This window comes from Parasteatoda tepidariorum, chromosome 3 (assembly GCF_043381705.1).
Source record: "Parasteatoda tepidariorum isolate YZ-2023 chromosome 3, CAS_Ptep_4.0, whole genome shotgun sequence".
Taxonomy (NCBI): Eukaryota; Metazoa; Arthropoda; class Arachnida; order Araneae; family Theridiidae; genus Parasteatoda; species Parasteatoda tepidariorum.
The window spans coordinates 88605580-88618499 of NC_092206.1; the positions used below are offsets into that span (position 1 = coordinate 88605580).

Below are 12920 nucleotides of genomic sequence, written 5' to 3' on the forward strand. Positions count from 1 at the left end.
TATCGTTTTATATTTCTTTGTGCTTACGTTCGTTTGTTTTAAAGTGACAGAACATGTGTTGTTTGAGGAATGTGTGTTGCGGGCGCGCGCAATTACACTAGAACAATCTGTTTTAAGTACAAGAACATGGGTAACGCTATCGCTAAATCTATTTTATCTTTTCTAATCGTACAATTTTGCAAGCATTTTGTTGTAAGGAAATATCTTTTCATCACATCAAATGTTTATTTAAAATAGGTTTTGACTTTCGTAAATAAAAGCAGACACGGGATGATCTCGAAAAGTCTTTTCGTAATTCCACAGATTTTTTTATTTATTTATTGTGTTCTAAAAATAAAATATTGAGTTATGTTGTAAATTTGTAGGTGTGTTTGTTGAAAACAATTCTGCTAGAATAAAAGACAAATGCTTGACTCATTCGCTTTACATATTGTACATAATTTTGCGATAATTAAATTTCAACGATTGTTTGTTTTTTTAAAAATCCTATTTGTTGTCGGTCGTTAATTCCAATGCCTGATTTCGAAATCGTATTTATCCCTTTGTAACGAAGTGTATAATATGAGTAGTTCTGTGTCCACAGGAAGCGGAAGGTTTCGGAAAAAGATCACATCACACCCATTTTACCTTCGAGATATGCATGGTTGCTCTTCGAGTGTTTCAAAAGCGTGGGGAGTTACGTCATCATAGTTTTTAGCATATTCGCATGTGACACAGGTGCTGCTTGATTTTTCTTACTTCATTTTTCCATACAATGGCACCTGTATTTCTTGAAATAGGAGAGTCAAATCGTAGGAGGAAGACCTCTCGCTCAGTCAGTGATCTTGGGAATTTTATTTATTTTTTCCCTCTTGATGGTTCGTTTGCTTTTCGTCTGCGTGTTATCTGAAACCTTTTTTTCTTTTTTTGTATGCACCAAATATAGAGCATTATATCTTCTTATTTCTAAGCAGCATATAGGGCTGATAAAATAAGTAGTTTGGAGTAGTTTGCGTGCGATTTTTTGAAAATATTTATAAATAAATAAATAAATGAAATTGAACAACAATAATGAATTAATATGTTTTTAAAAGTTTTCTGAGAATTTTAATTTAAGGCACAAATACATAATAATTTTTACCTACTGTGTTCGTTATTTTTTTTACTTAAATTGTATATTTTTACTTAACATTTTTACATTTATAATAAAATCTTTTTCTTTTTTTGTCGTCTGGTGTGATTCCAGTGTTTACATCATAGAAAAAAAATGGGTGAGAATTTCTCACCCTTTTTCAAAAACAGGGTGAGATTTCAAAAAGTTAAGTGAGATTTCTAAAAACTAAAAAAACACAAAAACTCTTGAAAAAAAAATCATTTCTTTAATTATAATACATTTTCAAATTCTTCTATTTTTTAAAGCATTGAATATTTTTGGTGCATCATCATAGAAGATTTTGACTTTGCAAGGTATTTTTTGTCCATCTTGCATAAGTGCATAAAAGATTTGAGCGTCTTACATGAAGAAACCTTACCTACGGTAAACGCGTGGTTGCAGAGAAATGTGTTCTGAAAGGGGTTCCGTGGTTGTGTTCTGTTGTTCGAAAAGGTTTTGAACAATACTGGTAAATAGGGAAGCTAGATAATGGGGCAGATGTTGAAAAGAATGAAAGATCCAGGAAGAAAAGTGAAGCGGATTTTATTCTAAATGGCGTAATTCGAAGCTTTTTCCAAAATGCGAGAAATTCGCGGATTTTGAAATTGATTTATAGAATGCACGAATTTTTCGCGGTAATCATTTTTTAATGCGAGAAAAGAAAAAAATATGCGAGATTCTCGCGTTCTCGCACTGTAGTGAAAACACTGGAAAATTCTGTTGATATGCATGCCTGTGACGATTCGATTCGCTTCTTTGTTCGTTCTACATGCCAAATTAAGGGCCCGATACGAAAAAGCTGTCCCATTATACACGCTATTAATGTTCCAAGTATACATTATGTTTTATGTCAATCTTCAATAGTTAGGTTTTTGTATATTATTTTTTTGTTATAATATACAAAAAAAATAAAAAATAATAATAATTATACTCGGTATCGGTCTGTAATAATATAATAAATATTATTACAGATTTTATTAATTATAAAATACTTCATTGTTACTTTTCAACTAGAGGAAAGTTGTAGAAGCATTTCACTTCAAAGCAAGAAGCCATACAATGCATCTTAACTTATGTCTCACACACCTCCGATTTCTTAAAACGGATTACAAGCTGCTCTACTAAGGGAGAATTTTCGTTTGAATCGTTCGCCATCATTGCTTAGAATAATCACTTGTTTCGTGCATTTTCAAATAACGCTTCACCTTTTGCGTGACATTTCAAAAATATGTCAGTTAAATATATTAAATGGACTGTTTGCGTGTGGTTATGCAGTCTAAGAATTATTTAAACTTTGGCTTAAATCTGTTCGTAAAATCAATATTCTGGGAAAATTTGGGGATGAAGATTTTTTAAGTAGTTTTGTTAAAAACGACACAATTTATTAGTAATTGTTTTCTAGGAAGTTAATTTACTCTACTGTATCGAGGTTCCAAATTTTTTTACCTTTTGGTTTTTTTAAAAAAGTAATATGATATGTCTATACTGTTCTAAAAAATGTTCTGATGATTTTTTTGACCCACTATGAAGCCTGAATTTGATATCATGCATGGTGCGTAGCGTTTTTAAAAAGTTCTTAAACGTGCTTATTTTAGATTTTCTCATTTTAAAGCCTTTAAAGGTGCTTTTTTCAGTGAATATTTTTAAAACGTGCCTAATTTTTCCTCTTCAAAAATGAGATTTTTTTTCTTTACCATGTCGCCAAGTGCCTTACGATTTTCGCCAAGTGTCTTATTGAAGCAATGCCGTGATTTCTAACTATATATAATCTTGCCGTGCAGAATTATCTGGGCTTTAGAACAGACAAATAACTTAAATATTTTACAAGTTATTAATCTTTTTTGAAAATCCGCTAATATTGGTGGAATTTTTCCACCTAGATGAAAATTACCATAATCACTGCCGTATCCTCAATTTTTGTAAATTTGTATTAGTCCATTTAATGCAGCATTGGAGTAAGTTTTTTAAATATTAGAAATTTGGACCACGCACGCTATTCTTTTTTACAAAACTGTGACTTTTCTCTATATTTCACCATTCTCAAAATAAGCATAGACAGCGCTGGCTTTAGATAGGCTAATCTTGACCTAACACTCATGAGTAACAGTTGCAAAATCACAACAGTTATAAAAAATAGTATATTATTCTCAGAAAAAGCGTCATTTCTTATTACGACGGAGCCTTCGAAAAACAGCCTCAGCACCTGTTACTCACTACAATTGTTCGACAGACGAAATTTTTAACAGGAGCATCCCAGATTTTGAGCAATAAATTTCCGTTTTAATTCACCCAGAGTAAATAATGCCTCTCCGTAAAAGTATATTTAATATTTTCCAAACAGTTAGAATTGGTAGTAAAGCATTCGTGATTGGAGGAGGTCAGATCGTAAAAATTTCCATTTCGGTGACTGGTAAGTGCTAGTAACGACCACTTGAGGAAACGATGCGCGCTATTAACATTGATATCTCAACTCGTTTTGCAAAACTCTCGTGATAGTCCTTGGCAAACAATTTCAGCAATTGTTCCATTTTTTTTGTCTGTCGAGTGCCATTTTTTTCTATCCCTTATTGTCCTTTGTTCTTGCCGGTTCTCCGGAAATAGAAGTGACACGCTTCTTCCCACTTTAGTTGTGATAACTGCAACAGTTAAACGTTAAGTTCTCGTGCCCCCCATCACACTAGAACGTTAGAATCTTTGTTTTGTTTCTATTATGCTTAAAAATTGACGGTAATTAAAATATATTGTTTCTTGTCTTCTTGTTGAGTTCGGTGTTTCTTTCAGAAAGTTTTTTTTTTCAATGCGGAACCATTTTTTTATGTAGTTATCTAATTCGTGTTTTTCCAGATGTTTTCTTGCTGCATTGTATCTAATACCTGAGTTTTGCAGTGCTGATTTTTTTTTTCTCCACTCATTAAAGAAATTTCATGATATTTGTTTTAACAATTAAACAGGTATCAGTTTATTCGGGATAATCAGTCTAAAGATGAACCATAACACAGTGCAAATTAGCTGCAAACTTAATAATTTGTTGAATTGAGTCACGTTTCTGTTAAAGTTGAACCATAGTATCATGCAATCAAGTTTATGTGATATGAAATGGTTTAACTTATCATATTAAAGTTTAGCAAATTTGAACGATATTGTAGTTAACTTGCACGAAACAATACATTCTAATGCAAAACAGCTCTGAAAATGTCTTAATTTCCGTTGTGTTTACATGTTTTTATAGCTTTGACTGTTGACCAAGATTTACCAACTATTGATCTTAGAGCCGCTGTGACTCAGGAAATTATGCGCTTGCCTTCCTAAGAGGTGATTCCGTTTTGAATCCCAGCGATGGTTGGTCTATACGAATTCTGCTTCCAACTCGCACTACCCCACACCGCTGACGTAAATTACCCTCAGTGGTCTGGTTAAAATCCCTTTCCCGTTGGGCTAACAGTATATTTTCGCGATTTTCTTCTCCGTGTAACACCAACACTCCATAAAAAAAAAAAGTCCTTCACCAAGCATAGTTTGCCCCGATGCCTTGATCCAGGAGTTCACTTGTTTTCTGGACTTGATTAAAAATCACTTGGCTATGTAGTTGGAACAAAGTTAGTCGTACACTTAAACATGGGGCCGGTCGTTCAAAGCTGGTTATAAAATAAAATCGAACTGTTGCTCGTATTCGTTAAAATGTAAGGAAGAAGGCATTTAACTTTCCATCTAAGAGAATTATTAGTAAATTATGCAAAGAATTTTTTTAAAACTGAAAATTGTTTCGACTTTGAGATAGCAACCAAAAATTTCTTTACATTGCTTTTAATACCAGTCTACTAAGGCTCTTTTGAATACTTCTTTGATTCTTTACATTTGAAATTTCGTTGATTCTTTTAAATCTCCACACAGTTTTAAGTATTTATGAAGTAAATATTAAAGTGAAGTAAAGCAAATATTATCTAAAGTGAAGTAAATATTGTCTAAAGTAAATATATATTGTATAATATTATTCCAAAAATTAAGTGAAGAATTTTTATTTTTATGCTCTTTTAGAGTTAGAGTAACATTAGATTTTAATGGACGATGGGAAACAGGTGAATCCAATTCATAAGAAGATAAATAAAGATAGTTGATTTAAAGGCATTTCTCTCATTAAATTTGAAGTATTTTTAAGGAATTTTTTTTCGGAATTTAGAAAAAAGAGAAAATATTTTAAATGCATTCAGGTTCTATGAATAATTTTAAGTCTAGTAGATTTCGTATAATAGTTTTGTTTTTCTAAATCCCAATTTATTTCACGGCCTTGCATTGAAATGAAATTCATTGAAATAAAAGTTTTACTTCCTGACTTTGATGCAGCCGCTCTTCGTTCTGAGTTTTTCATTTCCTCTTTAAAAAAAAGAGTCTTAAATGTTTTCTAAAATAGTAGCAAGCTCCTTTCTTTTAATTTTCTTTTTTTGCTTACTACTTTTTTTCTCCTCTCGGAAGAGAAGGATAGGATGAAGACGGAGGATGCCAGAGATGTTACATTTTCCTGTAATTGTAGGCGTGTGTCGCTTGCTCCATCCCTTAAAAAAAAATCGTCTGGCAAGGCCTTCTGGGAATGGTTTATCAATATGTCATAGAAATAGAAAGCGTTGCCTATTTAATTTCTAAATATTACTTTTCAGATCTGCCTGTTCCTAAGTTTTTTTTATCTCTCTTTTTCTCTATGTATTAAAGGAAATAATTATTTTAAATAAAAGAATATCTAGTTATTGTTTTTAGAGTTTAAGTTAAACATTTGTAATACACCGGGAAATTGTTAGATGGCAATTAGATTTTGGAAGATGTAGATGTTAAAAATTGATAGGGGAAATAAAAAGGATTTGTTGTTCTTTTCTTTAAAAAAAATTATTTTTAGTATTTTTAAACTATTTTCTGTTTTTGTTTGCTCTAAGAACACTATTTTGTGCTTGATGTTATTCAGGGTTGGCAAAAAAAATTAGTTATTTTTCTTTTTGACCAGGCTTGTGGTCTAAACTGGTTTAAACAGGTCAAATTTGTCAAAACTGGTCAAAACAGAACTAGTTCTTCATTGTTATGTATATACATACATTTAGAATGTATACAAACAATATAGTATTTGCTGATGATTATTTCTTGATATGTTTGATGAACTAATTATCTAAGTTTACATGTAAAATAAGAATATATATGCCTATTACCATCTTATATATTCTTATTTTTATTCAATAACGCATATTTAAAATGCAGTGCAACAATAAAATAGAAGTGAATTGGCTTTGTGCTTAACATAAATAGTGTGATATAATTTTTTGTTTTGTTCCAGTATCTAATTATTTGTGTTAGTTTTTAAAACATACATCTTTGCTTTCCAACAATTTAACTACTTTGCATAAGTAAGCTTAATAGGAAGAAAGATCCTATTACGGGAAAGGAGTGTAGGTCCCTATAGGAGTATACGAGAAAATAATAGGTCAAAAATGTTTACAGAGTGAGAAGCTTGTCACTGGTAAGGTCCAAAGAATAAAGTCTAATTTTGAAAACTGTAAAACCCACAAAACATCAAATTCTGAAAGAAAGAAAAAAAGTGACAGTGTATTATCATCAGAAGAAAATGATGCAATTAAAATCATATCATTTAATTCGCAGAAATCCATTCGTCAAACAAAAATTGATGGTAATGTGTGTCTTTAGAATTTCTGGAGAAACAAATGATGCATTAGATATGGATGTAGCAATTTTTTTAAGGTGAGAAGTGCAATAACATGATTTTGAGCAATATTTTAGAAAATGAGTTCATTATAAATTTAGAATCCTCCCTTTTCTTAGCTTTCTAAAAATACTTTACTTTTGTTTGTCCTATAATTATTTACAAAGTTACATCTGTTTTTGTGTAAGGTGAAAACAGGGGATAGACTAATGATTTTAAGTCTTTAAATGCGTTTATCTCAAAATCAATTTTTTTCACATTTTACTTCACTTTAAACATATCTCGTGGTTTTTAAAGTAATTGTCTACAATATTTCGTGAGTGTTTAAGTTGGTAACACGCGTGTTTTGAACCAGAGACTAAGATAAAAAAAAAAAAGTAGAATTTCATTTTTTATGCATGTTTTATGCACAAAGACTAGCGCGGAAGTTTTTAAAAAATTGCTTTTTTAACTACATTGATCCCTAACTCTGTAATCACTTGCTTTTAAGATAATAGTTCAGAACATAGTTGATAGCCTTCTGACTAAAATCCTCTAAGGATTTTTTGTTTTAGGCGATAAAATTATTTTTACAGTGTTTAGCGTATATGCAAAAATATGTCTTATTTTTAACTAAAAATGGCCTTTTAAAAAGAAAATAATAACGATAATTGCTAGTTTTATAAGTTTTTACACATAATAAAACAAACTCGTTTTTTTTTTTTTTAAAAAGTTGTCGAAACTAGTCTGATACCTGAACATGCAACATTCCTTTCAATTGTTCAAAAAATTATTTCTTTTAAATTTTTTTAGTAATTTAAGACCGTGTTACATAACTTGGGAATCATAGTTATCAGAAGAACTGTTGATTGAAGTGAACAATAAAGTAGAAAAAATAATAAAAAAAGAATTGGATGGCCAAAATGCACATTAATTCAAGATAATTGGTCCAATATACATAACGAGCCAATTATTATGAATTCTATATCGACAAGTGCTAATTCTTTTTTCTTGTCATTTGTGTCCTTAGAATCGTTAAAAAAACATCAAACTATTGGTTATCTTTAGGAAAAGAAGCCTAAGTGAAATCGAATAGTAAGGTTAAGTTTCGTAAGTGATAGTGAACACAAAATGGAAAGAAAGAAAAAATGCGCCAAGATCTTCAAACTGATCAATGAATTGACTTTTAGTTACGGCTGGCTGTTCATGTTATTTTTCTAACTCTTTTAGGAAATGATATATCTAATTCTGTTGAAACAATTATGAGCCAAATAATCGAAGTTCAAAAACATTTTCGAAATCATCATGCAGCAAAGAACTATCTAAGCGAATATGATGGATCTGTTAAATTTACCGTGCGAGACTGAGTGAAATAGTCAAATCAGGTGTCTTGATTTATTTTTAAGATATAGAGGGAGTTTTTGATGAAGATGTTGAGGGATATGAAGTAGGAAACGAAGGCTTATTTCTGTCCCATCGCTGATGCTAGCTAATACTATTATCGAAACTGCTGTTTACATTTTTATTTATGCTTTTTATGTTATTATTTAACACAAAGATAATATTTTTTTAACTGATTGCATTTTTTTTTTACTACAATTGAAATTTGCGTGTTAAAAAAAATCTGGGCCCTGAATTTTTTTTCAAATAGCAGCATTTACAGAGTCGGTGGTTCAGGGGATAGAAAGCCTAGCTATGATTGATTGATTGATTCGCTGTCTGCCCCTGGCTTGCATTGAACACAGTGCTGGCTTAAAATATCCTTCGTGGGCTAGGATCCTCTTGCCGTCTGGCTAACTATAAAAGGTTTTCGTCGTTTTCCTTACCACGTGAAGCAAATGTGGGTAGGTTTCATCAAAAAGTACTTCACGAAAGCTATTTTGGCCGAATGTCTGATCCAGAATTTCCCTTGTCTTCTGGGTTGTGGTTAAAATTACGAGGCTGTTGAATTAAACATGGATAGATGTAAACCCAAAAATGGGTCACCGGTTAAACACCGGTTATAAAGGCTGCTTTTTAGTTTTAAGCATTTTAAATTTTTTTTTCTAGTTCTAATTTCTTATAAAATTTTATAGATAGATATCAACTTCAAAAAGAAAAAAGTAGTTCTTACTTTTTTTTCGAATAAGAAAGAAACACTTTCTTTAAGGTCAACCGTTATCGAAGTATTTCTTGTAGATTCGTATCAGTAAATTGCATTTGATGATTTTGAGTCGTAGTCCACAAATATTTTATTAGGATTTTATGGTCTTTCATTTCTTCTGCAGTATGAGATGGCTATATCTCCGCGTGTGAGAAATAACGTAGACCATAAAATCCGAAGGTTTTTTGAAGAAATAGGTTTTTATTTTCCAATCCAAACTTACTCTATTTTATGCTATATACGATGTCTTTTGTGGTGAAAGTACATGTAGAATAAAAATATTTGGATTCTTTTGTTTTGTTCAAATGTTTTTCTTGAACTACAAAGCAATAAATATCGAATCGTTTAATGGATTTATTTTCCTTTCTGAATCATTGTTGGATTTTACCGTTTTAAAGCTGCTTTTATCTGATTCAAATATCCAGTTGTAAGTTTTGTGTATCTTTAAACATTCTGTGAAAAATTTGTTTCAATATGAGTAAAACTAAAAAACGCGGGAAAAATTTCTGGAAAAAATTACGTTTTCCTGTCGCTATCATAAAGAAAAATCTCAAAAATAGAGTAAGTATTCTTTAAAGTTTTTATTTTGAATTGCAAATAGGGTTCTGATTAAATTTCTTGTGAAAAGTTTTGCTTTTGTCAAAAATCTAGTCATTTTCTGAATCCAAGTTTCTGTTTTTGTAAGTGTTTGAAAATAATGCCCTGTTTTTTGTAATTTTTTGAAAATCGTACGTTATCGTGGCGATGGACTACTAGTCAAATTTTCATTCTGTGACTTAGCTACGTTAACTGTTAACCGAGCTTGAAGTAAAAACGTAAATATTTTCTTCATTAAAGCCAGTCCTCTGCTCTGCTTATGGATGATTTTATGTTTATAAACGTCGTTGAACAGCCGACCCAATTTTGGATTTACGACTAATGTTAAACTCCGTAGACGTGTAATTTTGAACTCAGCCCAGAAGACAAGGGACCTCCTGGCCTGAAATTTGCCTCTGTGGAGGACTTTTTAAGGGAACTAACTCGCATTTGCGTTACATGGTGAGAAAAACCACGAAAACCTCCCACGGTTATCTCCCACGGTCTACCACTGAGGATATTTCGTATCGAACAGCTATCGCTGGGATTCGAACCCAAATTATGTGATTGGGTTAGGGATAAATAATACTAAAACTGACCTTTTTTCGGTATATGCCCTACCGAAAATATTTTATGAATAGTCCATTTTTACTATAAAATAATTTAGGAAACGCCCATTAACGAACCCTAATTTCTATTATACAGGTTCTTGGTAACTGAAAATATTTGTTTTACTTAATTATTTTCAAAAGTATTGATTTCACGATGATCCGCTATAACTTCGGAAGAGAAGGTGCTAACGAGGAAGATTAGTTTAACGCAGAATTAAATTAGTGTTTAAACAATGACTGTATTTCATCCAAGAGTCGCAGGAGTTTGTAATTAGATTTCAGTCATTATGAGGGTTTAGATTGATTTATGGGTTGCAAGACCCTTCTCAGTGACTGCAGTCACTCCTAAATACTAATTGTTTTCGTGGAATAGAATACTGGCAAATCTTGTTCCAAATACCGGAATATTATCTCACAGAATACTGAGTATGACAACTTGTTGTTAATTCGACTTGATTGGGTAAAATTGTTGTTTTAAAAACAAAGACCCGGAAGATCTAAATTTCTATTTACAAAATTCGATTTTTTGCAATTCACAAAGTTTTTCTTCACTTTCCCTTTCGCTTCTTAGCTTCTAAAAACACGCTGTGAAAAAAATGTATAGTTTCACCTTCACTGAAACATTCGTGGATATTTAAATTTTGTGGGGATTCCGCGATTGATGTAAGTTATTTGAGTAAAATTCCACTAAAACAGAAGTGATTTCGAAATATGACGCCTAAATCCACGTGCTCGAAACTGTAACTAATCTTAAATGTTATATAATTTATTTATTTTGAAAATAATATTTTTCTTTTGACTTAGTAGTTCTGCGATCTGTGTGAAGCTTTTAAATTTATATTTACTTAATATTTAAAAGTAATACAGACAAGAACATGCAGGTGCACCTTGGTACGTATGGTGAAATTTATAACAGTGTAGTAGTCACATGAAATCTCAGTATTTTGAGTATTCAATTTAAAATCTTTTTAGTACTATTTTTATGTGTATTTTAGTTAATTGTTTGACATTAAGGTACATATTTAATAACTTTTTGTGTTTTTTCCCCCTCCATAATTTGAGAATTTTATACCCCCAAGAATTAATTTTTTTTTAAATAGTTGATTTTAGATTCTTTTTCAATAATTTTTTATTTTGCGTTCGTCATAATTAAAATAGTTTTGAAACTGAAATTTCATACAGTAAGTATTGCATTTATTATTGCATCTCAATATTAAAGAAACTTCGTATTTTTTTTATTTTATTTTATTTTTTATAACTAATTATTAAATATATTTATCATTGTATTTAAATACACCATAATAGTATAAAATTATGCATGTTTGTTTCTACTTTAGGTGTAATTTAACTTTTGAAATATTTTTATTATTTTACTTAGTTAAAACCTGAGGTCCACGTGTGTACTTAAATTTATTAGCCCCTGGTAGTATAATTAATTTTTTTTAAAAATCTTATGATGACTTATGGCAGTAAAACTGGATTTCGAAACTGTAAATAAATTTTTTGCTATATTTATTTATACTTCAGTCGTGAAGAGGTTAAACAAATAAATGCAAAATAATAATAATAAATGGTTGGAATGTTTATATTATTTTATTTTTAATTATAGACCTCCCAATTTTCGGGAATATGTAAGGAGTACTTTTGAAAAAATATTCCATTGTTGTTTTGATTTCTTCTGTTTTTGTGTTTTCTCTTTTATCGGCCAGGTGTAATAACTAAGTATGTAATAAAAGACGAAATTTAGATAAGACAACTCCTTTTGAACCTTCAGATCGAACTAAAGACTGTAATTTAGCGAGTGCAGCAATTCTATTCATCTGATGACAGGTTTTTATTTCACAATCTTAAGGTGTTTTCCTCCGCGGAATTAAGAAAACTAACAAAATAATAATAATTTAATACTTTTGTAACAAACGTAAATTTTTTTTTTGTTGTTCTATTGTTGAAACTAGTGTTTGAAAAAGCTTTCTCTCTAAAGAAAGTTGGAGATGAGTTTTTCTAAGTACATAATTTGTTTCTCAAAATTGGAAAGGGAAAAAAAGGAAATTGAGGATTAGCTGATAATTTGTCTATAGCAGCGGTTCCCTAATGGTGTTCCACGGAACCTTAGAGTTCCGTTTTACAAACTAATTTTTATGACATGAAATTAAATGCTTTCATGAATTTATGGTTTTCATGACGCCACACAAGTGGCATTTCCGCGTCAAGGAAATGATATTAAATAAAATTTAAATCGTTTGCGAAAAGTCATGTACTTTCGATAACATTTTGCAGTCAATGGAGGTAACTTCTAAAATCGACCAACCTCCATTAAAAATCTTTTTACTGTTCCATCATATGTTTCAGTATATAACATCGTTTCGGAAGTTTGTTTTTTCTATGAGATTTGTGACACTATTTTATGCATTTTTTTTTCTCTTTTAATTTAAACTAAATACAATGTGAAACAAAATTCCTGGATGTTTGATATTATAAGACTTCTTTTTTGAGATGTCTGGAAACGCAGACGATAACTTCATCAGATTTTATACGATTTACTTCAAAATTTAAAAGTTTAAATATCATTCTCGTAATTTGCACTTCAAATAGGAGATATATATAGTTTTTAATTTTTTTTAATTCAATTAAAATAATATTTTTTTAATTTGTGTTTTTTAAGGAAAACTAGTTAATAAGCTTCTTTTCCTCCTTTCGTTGTTTCTGGTCTTTTTTCTGCTCTATTGCCATCCGATTTTTAATCTTTTTAATAAAACTTCAGGCTTTATCTGTTAGTTTTTA

The 12920-nt window shown here is 30.5% G+C and overlaps 1 protein-coding gene across 5 annotated transcripts in view; it reads left to right on the forward strand.

The window, feature by feature from the left end:
• LOC107455995 (band 4.1-like protein 1) overlaps positions 1-12920 on the forward strand; it is a 66440-nt gene that overhangs the window by 13525 nt on the left and 39995 nt on the right. For 2 of the 5 annotated variants that reach the window (XM_016073753.3, XM_016073759.3), the window contains exon 1: positions 9332-9513. The exons of 2 other annotated variants lie outside the window; for them this stretch is intronic. In XM_016073753.3, the coding sequence (XP_015929239.2) occupies positions 9427-9513 (87 nt within the window). In that variant the 5' untranslated portion in view covers positions 9332-9426. Of the gene's footprint in view, positions 1-9063; positions 9514-12920 lie in introns of those variants that run through there. One more of the 5 variants, XM_016073754.3, reaches the window with a different exon arrangement.